At 34.7% G+C, this 25,321-nt stretch overlaps 2 protein-coding genes across 7 annotated transcripts in view; one reads left to right on the forward strand and one right to left on the reverse strand.

Moving 5' to 3' along the window:
* LOC5576279 (dehydrogenase/reductase SDR family protein 7-like) overlaps positions 1-25,321 on the reverse strand; it is a 102,348-nt gene that overhangs the window by 44,664 nt on the left and 32,363 nt on the right. The gene's annotated exons all lie outside the window — the stretch shown is intronic.
* The window catches only part of LOC5578894 (probable 3',5'-cyclic phosphodiesterase pde-5), a 39,102-nt gene that overhangs the window by 6,750 nt on the left and 7,031 nt on the right, over positions 1-25,321 (forward strand). For 2 of the 6 annotated variants that reach the window (XM_021844442.1, XM_021844440.1), the window contains exons 2-5: positions 2,472-2,638; positions 22,293-22,867; positions 22,928-23,627; positions 23,684-24,078. In XM_021844442.1, coding sequence (XP_021700134.1) covers positions 2,581-2,638; positions 22,293-22,867; positions 22,928-23,627; positions 23,684-24,078 — 1,728 coding nt within the window. In that variant the 5' untranslated portion in view covers positions 2,472-2,580. Of the gene's footprint in view, positions 1-2,423; positions 2,639-22,292; positions 22,868-22,927; positions 23,628-23,683; positions 24,079-25,321 lie in introns of all 6 variants that reach the window. The other 4 variants (XM_021844439.1, XM_001664052.2, XM_021844441.1 and 1 more) reach the window with 4 other exon arrangements.

Raw genomic sequence — 25,321 nt, forward strand, 5'->3', positions numbered from 1 at the left:
AAATTAAGGAAAATAATGGTCATAACTTACCCATAGCATGGCTTCGGTCATGGTTTCGGATGTTTCGAAACTATTGAATAAGTAGAAATTTTTTGCACATTCGCGACCGACATTTTTAGTTTTACACTGTTTACTGCCGTGAATCGCAAGTCAGTCCCATCTGCATTTTCGTCAAAATTGAGTTGAGTTCAGTTTTCAACATATCTTTCAATGGTCTTTCAGCTGCCCTAATGAGATAATAATTTTTTTTCGGAAAAAGTAGGAAAAAACAGCAAGTCAAATTGTCCCATAATGAAAAGTAACCGCATATCAGTCCCAATACAGGTTTCCGCACCGTGTAACACCAAAATTATCCGTATTTTGATCATCCTTAAATTTTTCTCAGAAAGATAACGTAGTGCAAAGCAAATTGTGGAAGTTTCATTAGGATTTGAACATGTTCCAATCTTCTGGATTTTTTTGAATGTTCGTATGGAAAACGAGTTTGGAAACTTCACACCTCATTTTCTCAATGCCTACTTTTTACAGATGGGACTGACTTGCGATTCACGGCAGTTTAGAGCGAGAAACAAAATGGCAGCTCAGCTTTGAACACTGAGTTGAACTTATATTAAAATCAACAATGGAAGTATTTCAAATAAACAAATCTTCAATTTGAACTGATGTTTTTGTTGTTGTTTCAAAAATAAATCTGATTTAAAATGCTGCCAGTAAATTCAAAAATATTTCTGTTTTGTTTTAATAAAAATTATTGCTGTTTCAATGCATTTTGTTTGATTACAACAAATAGAAAGCGCTTGTCAAAAACAACGAAAATAACTGTTGTTTTGAATAGCGATTAATTCTCTGCGTGATTTACTAGAAATATTTGACAATAATTTAATAACAACTTCAAGCACCACTTATTGCACATTTGACAAAGTTTTTTTTTTCTGAAAATCAATATCAAAATATGTAAGTATACGTTTGTCACTGTTCTTAATTCTGATAAATTAGGAATTTGATGTTAATCACTCTTCATAACTAATTTTCTACGGGCCACGGAATGGTCGTAGATCCTTGAATGAGGCCGCAAATCTGAAAAGGTTGGGAATCTCTGTTTTAGACTTATTGTTGTCACCGCAATTCGCACATACATATTTTTCACATAACAAATGTCCGTTAGAAGAACCTCCACAAATCATCCATTGGACATATATGCGACAAAGTTTGGTATCATGGGTTCACTGTTGTGACACTGAGCGGAGTTCGGAAAAATTACCTCCAGGCTTTCCCATGTCACATGGACATAGATTACGTAAGTTTAACCTTTCTAAAGCTATCATATTATTTAAAGATCACTTTTGTTAAAATAAATGGATACTGGATACAACTCTTGGGATACATCTCTAGAACGATGGCCAGGCTCAAGCGTTACGGCTCATTCAAAAATTTGAAATTTTCCATACAAAAAGCGTTACGGACGGGGGGAGGAGGTCGGAAATTTCCAATTTTATCGTTACGTAATCAATGGATGCTGCCTTATATTCGGAGCGCATAGTCGAAAAACATGAACTCAGTTGTTGAAAAAAAACCTGCCAAGGTAAATCAAAATTGCCAAGAATAGGATCCGTTTTTCTAAATTATTTACTTCACCTTTTATCTTTTCAAGTGATTCAACACTCTGGAGACCTTTCAAAACGATCAAACGTTCAGTTTTGTCGACGTGAGTGTGAGTGAAAAATGTATGCGCGACCTTCAAGGCTTTCGAGCTTAAAGCGACTTAAGGTGAAGATGCATCGAAGCCAAACCTCGAATTTTAAAGAGCACAAATCTAGAGAACCAGACAACCGTTTGTACTGAATTTAACTCAGTGGTCACACGCTACTGATGATTTGTTAAAAGTTAAATTTTCAGCACAAACGGTTGTCTGGGTCTCTAGATTTGTGGTTCTCTAGATATGTGATAAGATCTTCTGCCCATAATCCACCAAATTCGGAAACATTCACCACGATTGGAGGCACCCTTTGCTACCTCTCTGACCGATTGGCTGCTCTGAAAATTTATCTAAAGCATCGATTTCATTGCTCATTTGGGACAATTTGGACAACAAAGCTCTTGCATACTGCAGGTTTTGCATATCACATGCGCAATTCATTCAATTCTCTTGAAATACTATAAGTTACAAGTAGCTTTACAATACTGCGTTGGCTTCAAACGATAATAGTAACGAAGAGGAATTTATTTGCTGAGTAAATATTGCTTTTGAATAATGTCAAAAAGAATTTATTTTCATAGGTTTTAGATCAGAAACGATTAAACGAAACCCTCTCGTGTCACGTGCACGTCAGTCATTAATAACATTGACGGCATAATATTTCACATCTAACACCATGCTTTCCCTCTGTCCTCGGTTTCCCGCTATGAAACGCGAATGCATTAAGAAGAGATAGTAACCGGCTGGACTTAGTAAATATTTTCATTCGAATAAGAACGAAGGTGTTGCGTCGCGTGACTACTGTGATGAAAGACAAGTTCCCAATATCCCATTTGAGGTAGAGAAAATAGAAAATTATCGCAGTTCAAAAGCATACGGCTTCGATGGAAATTTTGTCGAGAGTGGCAGGAAGTTTTGCTGGCCTCTGGAGACATCGGCGACGTAAGTATAAGTTTGATTATTCCAATTTAAATGTTGCAGCATAACATGATTGACTTTATTCCGTTCTCTAAATGTTTCAAACATAAAATATATAAAATTCATTATACATAAAATATAGGGATATGCGAAGTAATATGAGCACCCTTCGTTAGTGACGTTCTTACCAAAGTTTTTCAATAAATTATTCGGGATTTTAATAAAAAAACACAATAAATTGGTATTACAATCAACAATTTCAACTAAAATATCAACATTACTAAGTAAATATTGTCAAAAGTTCATTGTGGTTTAAACATTTACAACCTTCAGGTGCAGATGAATGGAAACCAAAACTCAAATGTTCAAGACCACCAATCTGGAGAACCGAACATCCGTTTGAGCTGAAACCTTAATCGATTAGTCACCACCAGCAAGTGACCAATCGATCAAGTTTTCAGCTTAAACAGATGTTTGGTTATCGAGATTTGTGCTGTTGAAAATTTTAGGATTGGCATCGATTCATCTTCAACTTCAAATTTCCATACACCGTGCTCTCGAAATTTCCATAAATCGATATCTCAATTAGTCGATGTCACGTCAGAGGTAAATTAGTTTCCACAATAACACAATATTTATTTAAAAATCCTTATTATTCGGAGAAATTTAGTTTGGATGGGAATAATACTAGCAAGTTGCAATGAAAATTTAAATACATTAATATAAAAATATAAGTTGCCAGTAAAAATAACATGATTTTTCGAGCATTTTTAAAAATTTCCCGAATAATAGTTTTTTTTAAATACTATCAACAAAATAATATTGCTTTCTTTCAGAAGTGATCATAAACGTATTGGAATTACAAAAATTTGTTCCTGTGATTTTTATTTTTATTTTTTTGATCGGCATATCGATAATTTTATAAAGTCGATGGTCCTTTGAATTTCGAGCTATGGAGAGTCGAATGTATATCACAGGGTCAAATCAAATACACAACACTACCAAATTTGTGCCAACTAATTTCGTATTTTGTTCGAGTTGTACAGGTCGGACTTGAATGGTAATAATAACTCGAATATTAATGGTGTTGCAGTTTTGGACCTAGGGAGGAAAGGAGGGATTTAAGAAAGGTTTGTTTGTGTATGCTGATCAAAATATTTTTTTCTTCTCAAGGCCCTCAATGTTCCTAGAAATAATTTTTGGCTACGCCATTGCATCATATGAATTAAACTACGAAAAAAAAAGATAATATTTAGGTTCGTTGATCGCAGGTTTTAATTTTTCTTTTAGTAATTCTATTATCTGGAGGTTTCGATTATCTGGAGTGAAAAAAATCGATACTCTTGCATCCAGGGAGCAAAATAAGCACCATGTTTAAAATTAAGGAAAAGTACAAAATTTTAAGAAATACATATGGTTGTAAGCTTGACATACAAAAACAATTTTTTAAATCTATTTTTTTTAGTAAAATCACAGAAATTTATTAAAAAAAATATTTAATAGTTGCTTGAAAGTTAAATTTGGTGAAGTTCAAGATAATATCTTTGGATATTACAAGCATTGCAAAATATTGGACTTCTTTGGTAAATTTCATTTTTTTATTCTTATTATTATTCATCTTTTATTATTATTTATGCCCGGGGTATTTTTGCCCGAGGATAAGACAGCAATTATTGAAAGTGTTATTTAACTATTTTTCACTTTGTGGAACATTTGATGTTTGGTCATTAAATTCATAATGTCATATATAAGGATGATTCCTACTTTTACCAAAATAGAATGTCACCAGACAATATCACCAGACATAAAAAAAATAAAATAGAAATCAATTCCTACAACATTTTTGCTACTGATGGTGTCTATAATTTCGTAGAAAACTTTGTTAAAACTTTCTTTTGTAATTATGTCACTAAAAGTATGGTGTCTTCAGAGAAGTTGTTCAGGATGTAGAAACCCTTCTTAAGAAAGTATTATTTTTGTGTTGAATACACCTAGCAGTGAGATAGATTTTCACTTTTTTGCAAAAGTGAAGATACACCAATGGTGTTTTCGGCAAAGTTGTAGATAATTTCACTACATGAAAATTTGCTGAATACACCTTAGCTCTATCTATTGAATTTAAGGAGATATGGATAATTTCTTGTGAACTTTTTTTAAAACTAGTGTTTTGGAACTGTTTTTTTTTTCTGGGTATTTTTGACATTTTTCTTTCGTTTTACAAAGTTGTTTGATCAATAAAATGCGCATTTCTTTAGATAGATTCTTTTATATTTCCGGAGAAATATCATATTTTATGTAGAAAAATCGACTATTTTCGCATAGAATTTTAAGCTTGCGTAGTGATATTGCTGAAAATAGTCAAGTAAAAATTCTAAATTATTTTCATCGACACATTAAAAAAAACAAATATTGTCGTACATTACAACTGGCCATCATTTGATTTCAAAAACTACATAAAATTTATACGATCATGTAAATTTAAATATTCTCAATTGAGAATTATATGCATAGTGTAAGCAGTCTTACTATCCTCAGTACAATCCAGTATAGTTATTTTTGCAGTGCGTAGAACTCAGAACATTTTATTGAGTAATTGATACATTTTGTTTTACTTCTGTTTTGGTCCATACGATTACGCTTATTTATTTCATCACATAAGATTTTTTTCAGGCGGTTTAGGTGACGAAATAAGTGACACAACGCACTCAGAGAGAAGCCGGTGGGTCATTTATACCTCTAGCTACTGTCAAAACCATGTATTTTTTAAATGTGTCATAGACTTCTTGTTGCTCTTGTAGCAAAGCTTGTGCTTAGTTCAAACGGGTTGTTCCAAATAATGAAAGAATGATTTTTATTAAGTGTATCAATTGCCGACAGTCTCAAGTGGGCTGGTTACACAGTATGAATGCCTGAGGAAAAATGTTGGAACGCTAGTTGAGATACTTATAGAGATTAATGGCTTCATGCAATGTAGTGAAAACAAGACCATTCCGAAGCAAATCGTCGCTTGTGGGATCCCTAGTGATTAGTAGGATTTGATGATATATCGACTGAGATGGAGCCCTAGAATGTAATGAACGTAAAGTTGACCTGCTGTTTCAATGATTAAAACAAGAAAACACGATGATATTCACAAAAAACATTTTATTATGGAATTTAGAAATGTTGAAACGAAGCATGCCAAAAACGGAATCCCACTGTATCAGCATTAGCCGAACCGAATACATCATTGCCTAAAAGACCTAAAAATTATCACTCAGCCATGATAAATTGCGTGAAAATAAGTGGTAATTTTTTTTTTTTAATTTTCAAGCATTTTACAGAACATATTTTGCACCCAAGTAAAAAAAATAAATAGTGCCCACCGAATTTACCACGAATTTAATAGCTGTTGAGTTAATCTTCTACATCCAAGCTAAAAATGTTGCCCCGATTTGCCCCTGTAAATGTTAGAGGAATGGGAAATAGTCGATTTTTCTATATAAAATATGATATAAGAGAAAAAAACATAAGAGATACATTTTTAATGTCTTCTAAAGAAATGCGCATATTATTGATTCAAACAACTTTGTAGAACAAAAGAAAAATGTCAAAAATACCCAGAAAAAAATAGTTTCAAAAAAACTAGTTTTAAAAAAAGTTCATAAGAAGTGATCCATATCTCCTTAAATTCTATAGATAGAGCTAAGGTGTATTCAGCAAATTTTCATGTAGTGAAATTATCTACAAAGAAAGGCTTCTACATCCCGAACAACCTCTCTGAAGACACCATACCTCTAAAACCAACATTTCGGGTGCAAAACATTTTCGATCACGAATTTAGGCCCTTGGAAGCACAGTGCTATGGAAAAAAACGTATATTTTTCGAAAAAAATGACATACACTTTTTTTGGTGGATTGATAGCATCTAGTTTAATTGATTTGCTAAATTTCAGCTTTCTATCTTAAATATCAAAAAGTCATATAAATAATAAGGTTTTCGTGAAAATTCAGCTTCCTTGCACCAGTAGTTGCCGTCGTGTTCCAGTAGTGGATCAACTGCTTCCATCAGTTTTCTTAAATAGATGTATAAAATGAAGAAAAGTGCCAGAGATGATCTTTATGCTTCATTTGAATGATTTTAGTTGCTGCTCCGAGGGAAACATGTTAAACCTATGTAAAAATCAACTATTTTATATCCTGTGAAAATCACAGAAGGTTTTCATCAAGGATCAAATCCTGGGGAAACTCTTGTGGGTTTTCTTGAAGGCAAATACGTAATGCCTTCAACGTGGGCATTATTTCCACGTTGAAGAAATGTGTGGAATAATGTCTGTAAATATGTATAGAGTGATTTCTAGAGTACGTTTTGATGAAACTTCTAAGTACCGTCGTCTAGGGTGACATTAGGCCTAGGCGATGACACTGGGCCAAAACATAATCTGAAATGTCTCAATAAGTATTGGGAATATTTAATTTTAATGTTGTGTTCTTTAAAGTTCCCAAGTAACATTTTTAGTTTTTTTCATTTACTACAAGCTGTTGTTACCACCATATCGTTAAAACTCATTTTAGAACTTATTAGTCTTAATAACCTCAATAAACCTTTGATAAAACTCCGTTAAGCCCGAAAAGGCCCACATTACAGGAGGTTGTTAAGACTTTACCTTAAAACCGTTTCAATACTTCTTAGTTTTGTATCGTATGAATACATCTACCCTTGTAGTATGCTATAAAACATTCATAAGAGCTATTGTATAGCCTTATTGAGCTCAACTAGCGGTATTAAATCTTTTACGATATCCTAATACACGGAATAAAACCAATGTTAAGAGCTTATAATTGAACAAACATCAACCAATAATTTGTTTATAAACCATAACCTTTTTTTGATATTGAAACCATCATGATGTCTGCCGACTCATAATAATCAATTAAAATAATCTTTTTTTTGCGTGACAGAAAATTTCCTTACGATCGCGTGAAATTCCGGCCAATAAAAATTTACTGGTGGAATGACATAAAATTTTTCGATTTACAGCAACGCGCCACAATTACGACATTATTATTGGCTATCCAATATTTTACTCCATTCCATTTTCAGAATGATTTCATGCTCATCTCAATCATAAATTGAAATTTCCCATGCATATTGTAATTATCTATCCGAAACTGCGACAATAAAAATGGATTCCATCCAGTTAAATCTTGCTGGTCTTGTCTGGGATGGTTTAAGATCAATTTGTGATTATTCCGAACAATATAATTTTTTTTTTTTTTTAATTTCTTTATTAGTATCATTCCAAACATTACATTCATTTCTTATATCTAGGTGTTCTGTGTTATTTGACAACACTATCATCCTAATTTGGTAAAACAAATTTAAGATTTAATTAACATTTTGTTAACAACATATTACATTTCATTTGCCGTAGCAGTTCAGTTTTTTTTACAGGTGAGTTGATTTCACCTGCTTATAAGAGAAAAAAAAAATGTTTTTAATATACTTAACCTAACTTAACCTAAACATATAACGCATTAATCGTGGCAATAGAAGATTGTAACGATTTTTGCCTGAAATTATTAATGATTGTATTTGACATTTGTTCCAATGTTTCAACATTGGATATTCTATGTAACTCATTGGTACTATACCAGGGAGGAAGCCTCAGAATCATTTTCAAAATTTTATTTTGAATTCTCTGCAGAGCTTTCTTCCTGGTATTACAACAGCTAGTCCATATTGGTACAGCATACAACATGGCTGGCCTGAAAATTTGTTTGAATATCAACAGCTTGTTCTTAAGACAAAGTTTTGATTTTCTATTAATAAGGGGATAGAGACATTTTACATATTTATTACATTTGGCTTGAATGCCCTCAATATGATTTTTGAAAGTTAAATTCTTATCTAGCATGAGCCCTAGATACTTAACTTCATCTGACCAATTTATTGGAACCCCTCTCATCGTGACAACATGTCTACTTGAAGGTTTCAAATAAAGAGCTTTTGGTTTATGTGGGAATATTATTAGTTGAGTTTTGGAAGCATTAGGAGAAATCTTCCATTTTTGCAAGTATGAAGAAAAAATATCCAAACTTTTTTGCAATCGACTGCAGATGACACGCAGGCTTCGTCCTTTGGCGGAGAGGCCTGTGTCATCCGCAAACAAAGATTTTTGACATCCCTGAGGTAGCTCAGGTAAGTCAGATGTGAAAATATTGTATAATATTGGTCCCAAAATGCTGCCTTGAGGAACACCAGCTCTTACAGGAAGTCTTTCAGATCTGGAGTTCTGATAATTAACCTGAAGTGTACGATTTGACAGATAACTTTGAATTATTCTAACAATGTATGTTGGAAAATTAAAGTTTTTTAATTTTACAATCAAACCTTCATGCCAAACACTGTCGAATGCTTTTTCTATGTCTAGAAGAGCAAGACCAGTAGAATAGCCTTCAGATTTGTTGGAACGGATCAAATTTGTTACACGTAAAAGTTGATGAGTGGTCGAATGTCCATGGCGGAATCCGAACTGTTCATTGGCAAAAATTGAATTTTCGTTGATGTGGGCCATCATTCTGTTCAAAATAACCTTTTCAAAAAGTTTACTGATGGAGGAAAGCAAACTGATTGGACGATAGCTAGAAGCTTCTGCAGGATTTTTGTCTGGTTTTAAAATTGGAACAACCTTAGCATTTTTCCATTTGTCAGGAAAATATGCTAATTGAAAACATTTGTTAAATATATCAACTAAAAATGATAAGCTACTTTCTGGAAGTTTCTTGATGAGGATGTAGAAAATTCCATCATCGCCAGGAGCTTTCATGTTTTTGAATTTTTTAATAATAGTTCTCACTTCTTCCAAATCAGTCTCCCAGGCATTTTCGAAAACGTTCTCTTGATTGAGAATATTTTCGAACTCCTGAGTAACTTCATTTTCAATTGGACTAGTAAGTCCTAAATTAAAATTGTGCGCACTTTCAAACTGCATAGCAAGTTTTTGAGCTTTTTCGCAATTAGTTAGTAATAATTTGTTTTCCTCTTTCAATGCCGGTATAGGCTTCTGAGGTTTTTTCAAGATTTTAGATAATTTCCAAAAGGGCTTAGAGCCAGGGTCCAATTGAGAAATTTTATTTTCAAAATTTTTGTTTCTTAATTGAGCAAAACGCTTTTTGATTTCTTTCTGCAAATCCTGCCATATAATTTTCAGAGCAGGATCGCGAGTGCGTTGAAATTGCCTTCTCCTCACGTTTTTAAGACGGATCAAGAGTTTAAGATCATCGTCTATAATCACGGATTCAAATTTTACTTCACATTTTGGAATTGCAATGCTCCGGGCTTCAACAATGGAATTTGTTAAAGTTTCAAGAGCATTGTCAATATCAAGTTTAGTTTCTAAAGAAATGTTAACATCAAGATTGGAGTCAACATACGTTTTATATATATTCCAGTCGGCTCGTAAATAATTGAAAGTGGAGCTGATAGGATTGAGAATCGCTTCTTGGGATATTTGAAATGTAACAGGGACATGATCAGAATCAAAATCAGCATGAGTAATCAGTTGGCTACAAAGATGACTAGAGTCGGTTAAGACCAAATCAATCGTAGATGGATTTCTAGAAGAGGAAAAACATGTGGGGCTATCAGGGTATTGAATTGAGAAATATCCTGAAGAGCACTCATCAAATAAAATTCTGCCGTTGGAATTACTTTGAGAATTATTCCATGACCGATGTTTGGCATTAAAGTCACCAATGACAAAAAATTTTGACTTATTGCGAGTCAATTTACGCAAGTCAGTTTGGAGCAAATTAACTTGCTGCCCAGAGCATTGAAAAGGCAAATAGGCAACTATGAAAGTATATTTACCAAACTGTGTTTCAACAGAAACACCTAAAGTTTCAAAAACTTTAGTTTCAAATGATGAAAACAGTTGATGTTTTATACGCCTATGAATGATGATTGCAACTCCCCCACATGCCCCATCAAGTCGATCGTTACGATAAACAAAAAAGTTAGGATCTCTTTTGAGTTTAGATCCAGGTTTTAAATACGTTTCGGTAATAACTGCTATATGCACGTTATTAACCGTAAGAAAATTAAACAGCTCGTCCTCTTTACCATTCAGAGAACGAGCATTCCAATTTAAAATATTTAAATTATTATTTGGATCCATTAGAAAAACGTAATCCAATAACAATTTTATTTGTAAATTTTACACCTACTTGGACTGCTTCAGTCATAGTGGTGGCTTTGAACATTGCATCAATCATTAGATTCAATTGTTCAGTTAGAAAATTAAAATCAGAGGCAGACATGTCATGTGATTTCCCATTGGAACTTCCGGTAGACGAAGAAGCGGAGTTACCTGTGGCGGTAGGGTTTTTTCCATTTGATTTGAAACAAGTGGAATGGGTACCCATGGATCGAACAGGGGAGGAGTTCGAATTTCCTGCTACGATATCGGCAAAGGATTTACGGTGGGTAGATACATTCGAAATAGAAAGATTCGAACGGCTACCCGACGGATTAAAATTAGTTTGTGAAAAAGCATGATTATGATCTTCCTGATGGGTATGATTCATGATCAAGCGATCGTTAACTGAAAAATGAGCATTGTTCGATACTCTACCAGGCAGATTCCGGAAACGACCGTTATCGTTACGGATATTATCTTTCATCTGCCTGGCACGAGCCTCAATGACCTTTTTGCGTGAAGGACAATTCCAAAAATTGGACTTATGGTTAGCCCCGCAATTACAACATATGAATTTGGTGGTATCTTCCTTCACTGGACAGACGTCTTTGGCGTGAGAAGAACCTCCGCAAATCATGCATTTAGCATCCATGCGACAGTTTTTTGTACCATGACCCCACTTTTGGCACCGACGGCACTGAGTGGGGTTCTGGTAATTTCCTCCAGGTTTCTGGAAATGTTCCCATGTCACACGGACATCAAACAGAAGTTTTGCTTTTTCTAAAGCTTTAATATTATTTAGTTCTTTTTTGTTAAAGTGAACTAAATAAAATTCTTGAGAAAGCCCTTTCCGAACAATGCCAGATTGGGTTCTCTTTTTCATAATGATTACTTGGACTGGGGAAAATCCAAGTAAATCATTTATTCCATTTTTGATCTCTTCAGGTGATTTATAGTCACTTGAGAGACCTTTCAAGACAACTTTGAACAAACGTTCAGTTTTGTCGTCATAAGTAAAATATTTGTGCTTCTTCTCTTCAAGATGTTTGAGAAGAAGCTCACGATCTTTAAGAGTTTCCGGCAAAACGCGACAGTCTCCTTTCTTTGCGATTTGGAAGGAAACCTTGATTCCCCTAATGGAGTTCAAGATCTCCTGCCTAAATCCCCCAAATTCGGAACAACTGACCACGATAGGCGGCACTCTTTGCTTCCTCACTTGAATCAAAGAGCCTGGGCTAGAGGCTGCTTCGATTTGGTGTTCGGAAAATTTGTCTAGAGCATCGAACTGATTGCTCATTTCGATACAATTATTCATTTCACCCTTGGAAGAAAGTTCGCATTCCGGAGAAACGTCCTTTCTTCCATTCTTGCCACGTGTAGTGACAGTTTTAAAACCCACTTTTTTGGAAGGAAGTAGTGAATTCAGAGATTCACCCTTCCTTTTGTTTGTTGTTGATACCGATTCTACCCCATTACCCCGAATGCCATTTCCCCGAATCCCATCACCCCGAATTCCATTACCCCGAATGTACTATTACCCCGAATTCCATCACCCCGAATGCTATTTCCCCGAATTTACAATTATCTTAACATGATGATATTGATGAGATTTCCCCATGATTTTGGAATTCGGGGTAATGCCATTCGGGGTGATGGGTTGTTCGGGGTTTTGGAATTTGGGGTGATGACATTCGGGTTAATAGCATTCGGGGTAATGGTATTCGGGGTAATGGGGTAGAATCTATGTATATAACTGTTTTATTGGAATGAATTGTTAAAATAAAGCCCGTCGTGCTTGATCGGTTGTACTGATGCAGAAAGCGGTAAGTGATAAGTGACTGAAAAATGAAAGCTTTTTTCGTGTAGCTCAGCTGTTCTGTGCAGAATAGTTGTCCCACTAGAACGGGAAGTTCAGGCAAGTATGGGAAAAATATGCGATAGTCTGTTAATTCTTCGAGAGGAATATTTGTCATTTCTATGTTTGAGTTCTGATTAATCCATAATTCACTACATGATTATCATTATCAACATAATGGTATTGATAACCACACGCAGACTGCATTCCAATAAAATGCATCAGACAGTTGAGATTTAAGAAGGCTTTAACATGACTTAGCGTAGTCTTAGAAGTTTTATTTATGCCTTGACAAGACAAGCAAGATGAGGTTTTAAGTGTAGTTTTTAATAAACACTACACAGCTCTTTCAAAATACAATTTATTATCAACAAATGTGACCAGCAAATAAGTTTTAACGGGAGCTCTTGTAGATATCTACAAAGCATTTTAAAGTGGGTTTTACCGAAAAGTACGTTTGGCACTTTGCAATGCTTTCTTAAATCTGTTAGGAATGAATACATCTCTAATAAAACCTCCATAAATAACATCTAAGATCAAAAAGCACTGAAATTGTTACTTGGGGTTATCTACAGCTACCATCGAAAAATTAGATTCCCGGAGCTAGTAGTATATTTTTAATAAATCATTGAAAATGAAGTTTTTTTAAACTGTCACTTTTAAAGATTCATAAAAAAATTCACTTTTAGGTTACCCCTTCGAAGGACTGAGATGGGGCCAATTTTCATACGTATCCTGTTTAAATAAAAACAGACGAATTTTTTTTTGTTCAACATTTGCAAATACATTACCCATGAACGTGTTATTATATTCAGCAGAACTTGTCAAGTTATATTGCGGAAATTGAGAATTAATTAATTAAGAATGAATCAAGACTTACACATTTTTGGCCAAATACCCACAACGACGGTACGTATCAAGGAAAGGTAGCATTCTTTTTTACAAGAAGAAATTGAAAGCATTTCATGAATGGATTGTGAATAACTTCATGATTTATCGAAAAATGTTGGGGCAAGATCCTTAGGAAACTTTAAAAGAACAGCTAGAAGTATTTCATCAACAACAGAACAAAGGATGAATCTCTGAAAGAATTGATGGATGATTCTCTCGAGATAAATTTTGAGCAACTTAATGGAACAACACCTACAAAAACTTCTAGTCGAATCTGTAGAAACCACCGAGCTTGATTCTTATTTAAAAGAAAATCTTGCAGAAATCTCTAGGCAGATTTCTAAACTAGAAACCTGTGATACTCTCTGAGGAAGACTTCCGAGGAACATTGAAAAAATCACTGAATAAACTTCTAAAAGCTTATGTACCATTTTTTTTGGGGGAATGATAGAATTTCTGAATAAACGCATGGAAGATGATAAAAGTTATTTTTATTAAGGTTTCAATTACCTACATGCATCAAAATTGAGTTTTCTTTTTTTTCTCGGAATTCAAATCCTTTTATTTGACAAGGTTAGAGTCATTGTTCAAACGTAAGCTTATATGTAGCGGAAGCATTTCATCATATTCGGTTTACAATTCCTGAGAAAACCAAAATAAGAACCGAAATCGATTTTTCATTGTCCATACATAGCGATGCAGTAAACAACAAACCATAGATCGAAATATCTAATAGCAAAAAACGCCGGAAAAGCCCAACGTTAATCTTACACCTCATGTGCCTCTATAGATAGTTGGTTTAGGGACAAAACGTCGAAAGACAAAACGTCGAAAGACAAAACGTCGAAACCCAAAACGTCGAATGCCAAAATGTCGAATCCCAAAACGTCGAAAGGGACAAAACGTCGAATACAGTCGTTTTTTCTAGCGAATGTGTTGTTATTGAACGTAACTAGCGTTGCCAAGGCAAAAATAGGTTGCGATGCGAAAGGCGTTGGGAACAACAAAATTTACCAATCTCATCAAAGTAAGCATGCAACATTTTTTATTGAAAAATGTCAATCCTACACCCATTTCAATCTCGACAAGAAGCAGTGCAGCACTTCGAGAAGAAGATTTAAAATGAAGCCAGAGGTAAAAGTAGAAATGATAAAAATATGAACGAGCGTCTCACACGACTTTTCCGTTAACTCATTTTTTCGACAGAACCTGTGCAACATGCGAAACTCGTAATACATTGGAGCACTTTTTCTATGAATGCCAACTTTCGAGCATTTCAGTTGGTCAGTTACATGACAGTTACCGATCCTAGGCACGAATATAGATAATCATACTCTGAGAGAGACTCGCGAAGAGGAAAAATATCAACGTCATATGCAGCCCAGATTCCCCTCTCACGAAACGTCAAATGCAGCCCACCGTTTTTATGGCTGAAAAAGTGAAAAGTATTGTGTTCAAGGTAAATTGTTATTGAAAACCTCAGTCAGCGGAGCAGTTTTTTCCAAAGTTGCTGATAAATCTAAGCAGAAGATTAATTATTTCTAATGTCTGCTACGTTTGCTGGCATGAAATTTCACTCAAACGGCTATTTATGATTCGATGTGATGTAAACTCAATCATTTTTTGCTGAGAGGTTCATGTGAGGATTTGAACGGCTTGCGCATAATTGGTATGAACACAAAGTGGAATAAGAAAAAAAACTCAGCAATCACAGAAAAAGAAGACCGTCTTCGCGAGTCTCGTCTCAGATCATACTAATACCTTCAATAACCCCAAGTCGTCCAAAGGATACCAAGGGCCAAGGCACAACACTGGCTGTCGAGCTGGATGTGACAAAAATTCTACGCAAACTTCATTAGGGGAAGTGGTGGTAAAATGAACAGGGGTGGTAAAATGAACACCTTACCTTTTATCGATAAAAAAAAACAAATTTCGATGAATTTTTATCACGCACGGACGATTTATAGCATGAATCAGAGTGTTCAAGTTGATACGTAGGTCAATTAAAGTGAAATTATCAACGAAAACTAAGATTTTATAAAACCACGATTGAAAATTAGAACTGACGTAACTTTTAGCTCGGAAGACTTGAGGTTTTTCAGTGAGGTGAATATCGTTATGATATGATGTCAAATCTGATACCTATAATTTTGTTTTGAATGGGTTACAATCATTAATGGATGTATTTGCGATGGGGAAATGAAAATTTTCAGAAATATTTGTTTTGCTCACGTTTTTTGCGTGGTGTTCATTTTACCACCAACAGCTGTTCATTTTACCCACATAGTGCAGGTAAAATGAACATTTACATCGTTTTTTGCAAGCGACAAAAATATGTGAAAATTCAGCTATTTTAGTCTGAATTCGTGTCGCTGCTATAGATAACATCCCTGTTTTTGATGTTGTGGGATAGCACTTTACAAATTCCTCGTTTTTCTATCAGAAAAAGATGATTTCCTTAAGTTGTTCATTTTACCACCCCTTCCCCTACACCCTTTATCGAAACCTTCTCCTAAATCGTATACCCAGGACTGGTAGCAAAAAGTGGTACCGAAAAAAGTCATTTTAGTGACCAGATTTGAAAAATAAGTGACTAAAAAGTGACTTTAGATTCTCGAAAAAGTGACTAAAAGTGACTTGAAAACCGAACCCTAATAAGTTTTATTTCAATTCTTATATACTGTTTTACGATCAATATCCAATATGATAGGGAATATTCAATATGATTTTCTGCAGCTGGTAGGTCTAGTTGAGTACCATATTTGTAAATTTTTATTGTACTTCAAAAATTTAAAGATATTGCCTACTATTTTTTCAAACAGAAAAGTTAACATTTACGTAAATAATATTTTTTAAGCAGATTTTTAATCTTTTCAAAATGTTATGTCTTTGATATCACCAAAGTATTTTATTTTGCAAATTTTAATTAGAATTTCGAGCATTCGTAAAATTGAATTTTTTGTCATTTCACATTTCTATCTATACTCTAACTCTTCTATCTAATAAGGTCAATATTTTATGTAACTAGAACAAGATTACGGAAAATGTTATGCATGGGCATTAATCAATATTTCAAATTAAAAATGATGATAGAAGATCGAATATGATTAAAATACTGCTTAGAACTGCGTCCTTCAAACGCCGACTGAGGAAGAACAAATGTTTGATATAAGCTGTTAAAGTAGTTAATAGCACTATGCTTCTAAAATTTAAATCAAAATTATTTGGACACTTTCATGAGTCACTCAATGTCAAGTGGGGTTACAGTTGGTCGATTGTAACAAACTGTGCAATAAAAAATACTTCAATACCGCTCATATTGTTTTCAAATATAAACTCTAAGGCTTTCAATGAACCTCCTGCCGAAGTGAATAAAAAAACCAAGAAGAGGATCCGACACCCCACATTTTTTTGAAGAAAGCATGCATAGTTTTATGAACTATTTATGAAATCGACAAATTCGCGATAAACAAATAGTCGAAAAACACGAGGTCTTTTTTACGTAGTTTTTTGAACCCATTTAAATCAATCCATTTTTGGTTTGGTTTGCAAATAAAGTCTGTCCTAAGAAGTATGATAAGTTTTTACTCTCAAATAGAACATTAAATAATTATTCTTTGTTTTGCGTTTTAGTATTAAATATCTATATTATAGATTTTGTAAAATTTTAAGAAGCTAATGTGCTTTATACCAGGATGGTTTGGTTAATAAAACGAATTTCGAAGACAAAGAGAATGACTAGGATGCATATTTTAAAACGTAATGTTCGGCAATAGAAGATAAACTTCTAATCATCCACCACAAGGTATGTGGTATGAACATTTCTATTAAATGAGAATTCACGAGATATTCAAAAAGAATACTAAAAATTTAACCTTTAGTTTTATAACAATGAACTTACACCATACTAATAATAACTTGGATACTATTACAAATTACGTGGAACTCTATGAAAGATTAGCTTTTTTCCAAGCTTTATTTCACATGAACCATTATTTTGATACTGACATGAAATTGTTCTCGTGATGACCTAACATAAAACTTAGCCTAAATTAAAAAAGACCGATTCATAATTTTCTCCCGAAAATTTAGCTCAAAATAGTTGAAAAAAATGACTTTTTGACGAAACAAGTAACTTTAGTTGAAATGGCTTAAAAAAGAGACTTTAAAGTGACTGGCCTCAAAAAAGTGACTGGCCTCAAAAAAGTGACCAAGTCACTAAAAAGTGACACGCTACCAGCCTTGTGTATACCTCAACATCCTTTCACTCAATATGATTGCCAGCATTGCTATAAGTTTTTATAATATTAAACTCAGTACCCGAGTAGAGAATACCCTTTCATTTCATTCATTTTGTACACAATTTACAGTTAAATAGCTTCTCAAAATCGATACAGCAATTATTTGGAAGTAAATTTTATTTGCTACTGGTTAAGCTATCTGTTGATAAATAGTGTATTATTTATTCTTATAAAGTACACTCATTCTTTCAACAAATTAGTGGCAGAAATTTCATCAAATTTGCAACTGAATGTTTGACAATAGTGAATTATTTATTTATTATAAATTACTCATTCTTTTATCAAATTGAGTTGAAATGTACTACAGTACAGATTTCTACAGCATTGTTTTTTTTGTATAGTGAATAAATGTATATAACCATATCGTATAAACACCATAATGCAATACAGAACAATGCAAATTGGTAGTTTTATTTCAAAACAAACTCCTCGCATTTTTCCTTTCAAAGTTTGACTGAAAGTAGCACATTCTCTCATCAATGTCTCTCCAAAAATTATTTCATGACCTGATTAATATAAAACATTTAATTTATTCCGACATGTTTGGGCTACTGCCATTTCTCGAAAACGTATTCAAACAGACTCAAGTCAAAAAAGTATACAAACTTACTTTATCGATTCTACGTGTTTTGCAGACGAAATTCTACACATTTCGCTCTAAACCAATTCGATTTTTCATTTTTAGAACGTTTAATTTCCGGATTTACAAAACGACGAAAGTAAGATTTTCAACTTTCGAAACCTAACCACTACTTTCGCCGCCCCGCTGTATAGAGAGACAAAGTGACTTAACCACGAATCAAAACAAAACACTACTTGAGCCGATTTTACACTGGTAGAAAAACGTCGAAAGTAACTAAATAAATCGGCTTATCATTTTGTTATCAAATTTTTGTGGGAAATAACAGGAACTCCCTAGTTTTTGAACGTGAGCTTATTGTATGCAAAATTTAAGCAATGTACACGGCGAAAAAATGTTAAAAAAGTGATCCATTTTAAAACAGTTTTAGAAGACAGGTTGTGATTCTTATGAATTAACTTTCTCAAAACCGTATGGAAGTTACTTACGTCGATTTGAAAAAGTAATCGATCAAATTTTGATTTTTGTGACCTCTTCCAAGACCAGCTAAATATTATGATATAAAAGTGAAAAAAAAAAAATCACTGTTTTAATTTTTAAAAACATTAGGGGTATTCACTTAACGGCGTAAATCCCCGCGTATATCGGGGTAAACTGATTAACTCAAATCTTTCACGAAATCGCGTAAACTGTGAAGGGAACATTTCAAATTGTTGAAATTCGTCAGTTTTTCAATCTAGGAAGGCGTTGTTTATCCTTTTTTCGTTGTTATGATGAGAATAACAAACAAACTTTTTCCCAATTTGGGAAATGAGGTCAGCAAATCTTGGATTAAGATTCACGAGTAGGAATTTTGATTAATAGGTGGTCTTAAGAGGTCTGAAATGCCTGAAGAACAGTCATGGAAACTAAATATTGTCAATAATTAGGAGGGTCTTTGTAGGAGGTGGCCCAGGGGAGCAGATAGTGATGCAACTCACGACGGTGCTTGCGCTTCAAAAACGAGTAGTGTGTTAAATTCTTTATATTCTCAAATAAATGCCCGACCCTATTCATGCAACCCAACTTAACAGAATCCGAATCCAATTTATAATAGAATTCGGTTCAAGTTTTTCTTCCATTTAATCACTTTAATGTTGTGCAACATGAATTGACAACTTAACGACACTTGATCTTGCGACACACATTTTTTCATCTCTTAAATGCACCTATCACATTCATGATTTTCAGTAATTATTATTTAAAACAGCAGCCAAATCTGCAAAAAGCAATTAAATTACATTCCATTTTTCAAGCTCAAACAACAACATTCGTTGAAATGACATACGTTTGCTGCGGGTAACTAGATTATTTATCACTCTTTTGACATCGCACTGAGTCAGAAGAGAATTATTTCATACGAAATATTTCTTCGCTCCAATTACGCAAAATCACACGTTACGCAGCTTTAAGTGAATACCCCTATTGTTTTGAATTTGGATTTTTCATTTCGGCGTTCTGTCCTTTCGACGTTTTATCCGTTCGACGTTTTGTCCTTTCGACTTTTCGTCCTTTCGACATTTTGGCTTTCGACGTTTTGGCATTCGACATTTTGTCTTTCGACGTTTTGTCACCCAACCTACTTCGTTTGCGACTTACAGACTTCTTCAGTGTCGAGTGCAAGAAAAGGATTATTAGGGTCGAGTGCTTGAAATGGGTTATTAGGGTGGGCAATCGTAATCATGTGTATTAAAATACATTTGGGTTCCTCAACAGGGCAAAATGTGTAAGTTTGAAACATTTCCGAGTGCTACTTTTCAGCACCGTTTATTTTGCTGAAAATTTCTACTGTTTCTATTGGCAAGGATATCTAGTGGGTCACATTGTTGTTCATCCTTTTTGATAAAATGTTGGCTTATATGCAACGAACTTGCAAAAAAAAAATATATTTATCACAAAGTTGTTATATTTATTTATTTATCATATTGTTGTTATACAGTCAACTCTCCCTTACTCGATATTATGTATCTCGATATTTCATCTAAGTCGATGAAATGCTCAACTCGATGTTCGTTTAACTCGATGTTCCCTAACTTGATGCTATTTGTTTCAGTTTCCCATGTGAGTTTACCTCTCTAATACTACGTTCAGTCTAGAGCTGATATTACGTAATATAATGTAATACGTGAATATAATTTGGACAGGGGCATTATCTCAATATCCATACAATGATTTCTCAAAATGATAGTCATATCATAAATTTCTAAGCGTTTACATGTGACTTAGGCGCCGTCCACAAATTACGTAACGCTCTAGGAGGAAGGGGGGTTGACTCAAACGTTACAGCTCATACAAAAAAAAAAATCGTGCAAAAAGCGTTACGAAGGGGGTCTAAAATTGGCGATTTTAGCGTTACGTAATAAATGGACGATTCCATAGTTTTCAATATGCATGCATCCGACATTCCAGTGTGTTTCATCAACTGCACAAAAACCATAATCTATTTTGGACGTCACCTGATTTATGCCTTATATATCAATGTTAAGATTTTAGATGGACCTAGCTTCAATTTTAGATATAGTTCAACACATTACCACTTTGGAACTTTTTATGCATGTCAATTTTGAGCGCTATTATTGCATTTTATGTTTGTGATTGGATGTTCATTTACCTCTTGCATTCGCAAGTTTCATAGATATTCTGTCGCTACCATTTACAATTTTGATATTTTTGAAGCCAATTTGTAATTGTTAAAATACAATAAATGATTTTCCGTATATATATTCGTCATCACCTCATTGGAAATGAGCAAAGAACGATTAGCCTGTCCAAACTCTATGCATGTCCAATAGTGTGGGACAAAATTTAGATTCTCGCTCCAGTCCACTTTTTGGATTGCATTTAGGTCCCATAACAACTGTGCAAAATTTCGATCGGAGAAACTATATTTTAGCGCCAGCCGTTCAAAGTTTGCAAGGGATTTACTATGAGAAAACTTGCTTTTACAAAGAAAAATCACCAGAGGTCGCCCATTGTCCTCTATAAAAATTCTGAACACAGATCTGGATAGGTATTTTTACGATGAAGAATATTGCCGAAGACTTTTTTCACAAGCATCGGATTGCTTTGCGGTCTTTGGCAATGTTGTTCATCGTAAAAACTCCTATCGAGATCTGAGTTCAGAATTTTTATAGAGGACAATGGGTGATCTCTGGCGATTTTTCTTTGTAAAAGTAAGTTTTTCCATAGTAAATTCCATACAAACTTCAAACGGCTGGCGCTAAAATATAGTTTCTCCGATCGAGCTGAAATTTTTCACAGTTGTTATGGGACCTAAAAGCAATTCAAAAAGTGGACTGGAGTGAGAATCTAAATTTTTCATATAACCGTGTCCCAGGCTAATGTCCAAGTTATATAAGTTACCCAATGTCTCATACAAAATTTTAAATCCTGATTTGCATGCTCGGTGGATTGAATAGCCGAAAATAATATCGTAGTTTAAATTATATTTAAGCATCAATAAAACCAGTATTTACTACAAGTTTGTCGATCTGTAGCATAAAATTGTGACGCGTTGGAACATTTTTGAGAGCTGCAATTAATTCAGTAATCCCACATTTATTGGAGACACATATTTTAGTCTTCGGAACAGGCGAAAAAGTTATTTTTTGTTACGCTGTGACTCACCCGGTAACGGTAAATTTCTAGCTAGAAACGTTATATTAAAGACTACCTTATATACCTGCACTCGTGAGTCAGTGAAACTACTAGTTGAAATGACTGGTCAAAATAGCTTTAATTGACCTAACAAGAATATACAAATGATATGCCTGTACAAATAAAACGTAGAAAAAGGCATGCATCGAGTTAATACTAATTTTTCATATTTCAGGTCCCCACAACGACGAACACATTAGTCGTAATCATGCAAATGCCGACGACCGAGAACCTAACGCTTATCAGGTGGCCAAATATTTACAATGCAATCCTGAGTTCTTGGACACATATGTCATGGATGAAATCCAGCTAGAACAGTTAGAAAGGTGGATGATACGAAAGACCCAGAGATCCAGGAAGGTTACCCAATCTGTCAGTAAAAATGGCCGAAAAACGAGCCTCAGCCGTTGGAAATTTTGCGTACACGCTGATAAGCGCCAGATGCTGCAAGATCTCATACACTCGTTGCAGTTACGGCCAACGAAAATGCACGTGCTCTGGGAGCTGGCATCTTGCATTTGTTCGGCCGTTAATGCGGATGGATTCCGCTTATACTTGACGGATGCATCGGATGCCGATGCATTGCATTTATGTCTGAGTAACAGTTTTATCGATGAAAACGGAGATCCTAAACCACTGAGGATCAAATCGGATGCAGCGATACCGAACTATGTTGCGAAAACGAGGGAACCTATACGATTCTCCAAAGGAGATGACGACCAACGATTTAACAAGGATGTTCTAGATAAGGTAACTAAGAGACATTTACAAACTAATAATGGATTTTATGATACTCATTCTAAATTGCAGAGTGAAATGGCACATGTGATGTGTCAGCCAATTGTTTATCCAGATGGATCACTAGTAGCTGTTCTGGAGTTGTGGCGCCGGGACTGTGGATCGCCATTTTACGAGGAAGATGAAGAAATTGGCTGTAGTTATTTGGTTTGGGGAGGTATCGCAATACATTACGCACATCTCAATCTAGTCGGACTCAAACAGCGGAAACTCAACGATTTTCTGCTGGCAGTGGTTAAGTCCATATTTCAAGATATGGTTAGCATGGATATGTTAGTGTCAAAAGTGATGAACTTTGCTCAACGACTTGTCGATGCAGATCGTGCTTCGCTGTTCCTTGTAGACTCTAAAAGCAAGGAACTGTATGCAACTATATTTGACGTAGGCTGTGACGAAAAGACTGCAATGAACGAAAACGAAAACGAATTGAACAAGGCCCCAAAGGAAATAAGATTTCCGCTAGGAACCGGTATTGCCGGTCAAGTCGCTATGACAGGTGAAATTCTGAACATAGTTGACGCGTATGCAGATTCAAGGTTTAATAGAACAATAGATCAAATAACGGGATACAAAACCGAATCCATTTTATGCATGCCGATATTTATACGAGGTAATATTATTGGCGTTGTACAAATGGTGAACAAGCGATCCGGCTACTTCAGCAAGGAAGACGAAGAAGCTTTCGAAATGTTTGCGGTGTATTGTGGATTAGGTAAGCCATTGATATTAGAGTTAACAATTCATGTTTTAAAAACCTATCATCAACAGCTCTACATCACGCCAAACTATACGACAAAATACGAAGATCTGAACAAAAATATCGCGTAGCTTTAGAAGTGTTAAGCTATCATAACACGTGCTCCGAATCTGAGGTTGAACACTGTCTCGTGGAAGGCATACCACTAAAGATACCAGGCATTGATAGCTACGATTTCAGCCCATTCGTGATAGATGACTTCCAGAAGGCCATCTACAGTGTGTTCATGTTCAAGGATCTGTTTGGCCTGAGCCGATTCGATAAAACTAGTCTGATACGATTTACATTGACGGTGAAGAAAAACTACAGGCGTGTTCCATACCACAACTGGACACATGGATTTTCGGTGGCCAACACTATGTACAGTATTATAAAAAATTGTCCACACGTGTTTCGGCCCAACGAGGTAAGAATCATTCTGAATAGATTTGTATCATAAGACAGACTTAGTAAAAGTTGGATTGATTGGCACATTTCGATCGCGAATATAAAAGGGTTTGTCTTAACTAAACACATGCCTTATTGTGCATAAGTTTCGATACTACACCAGAATTAGAACATCCGACATTACATGATTGTTTATTTTTTTTAGAGGCAAAACGGAGTATCATCGAATTAAAGATTACAAAGTTTTCCATTCGATGCTACCCCGTATATACGTTTGCCCAAACGTTTGGCAGAAAGACGTTTGGAAGAATGGATGTTTGTTCTAATAATGTATGTGGTTAAATTCGCATGAAGACGTTTCGCATAAAGCAGATAGCATTTTAAAAAAAAGGCATGTAATTCTCATTATGGCAAATGTCAATTTAGCAAAGCGTCCTTATGTGAAACGTCTTTATGCGAAACGTCCCATCCCTTAAATGCCCATCTTTCTTCATTTCAGACAATCATGATACATGTCATAACAATTTTTGAAGATTACTGTATTGACACCTCTCTCACAAAAGACATGCATACAAATACTATCACCTTCGCCTATGCCATTCACTTCTTGGCGATTCAATGATAAAGTCATTGTCACTCACATTAGATTCGTTTACACTGCAACTCTTGTCCCATATTTAGTATCGGAGAGCTCGTAACGACTGTCGTCTGCATGTAATGTTTAAACTCTGAACAAATTAGGATTCAACGCACGTATGCATTGTCTGTGTTTCGCTTTCTGATAGATCAAGAAGTAACGCGAGGGCCATGCAACGTGGTTTAACTTAAGAAGTTTTATCATCTGCAACACGTCGAACATGGTAATAATGTACTATTATTCCGCATTGTGTGCATCATTTGATTCAAGGACAAGTTTTATTAGTTTTGCTATGTAACACATAATATTTTGATGAGAGTGAAGCTTGAAAAATGCACTTGCTAACCTGGCTGCGGACTAGTTCAATTATGAATTTTATTCCTATTCATCCCATAGCAATTTTTATCAACCCTATGATCTTATAGCGTATTAAGAACTACATTTAATTTGTTTTTTTTTTTTTTCAAGATGTACCGGTATTCGCTATAGCACCAGTATTCGCCACCCCGGGTTATATAGGGGAAGAGCACCAATTTTCGACCCTGCACTCATTTTCGACCCATCCATACGATTTCGGCCTACTTTGTATGAAAATCCGAAAATTGGCACAGAATTCTTGTAGGTC

The sequence above is a fragment of the Aedes aegypti genome, chromosome 2 (genome assembly GCF_002204515.2).
Source record: "Aedes aegypti strain LVP_AGWG chromosome 2, AaegL5.0 Primary Assembly, whole genome shotgun sequence".
Classification (NCBI taxonomy): domain Eukaryota; kingdom Metazoa; phylum Arthropoda; class Insecta; order Diptera; family Culicidae; genus Aedes; species Aedes aegypti.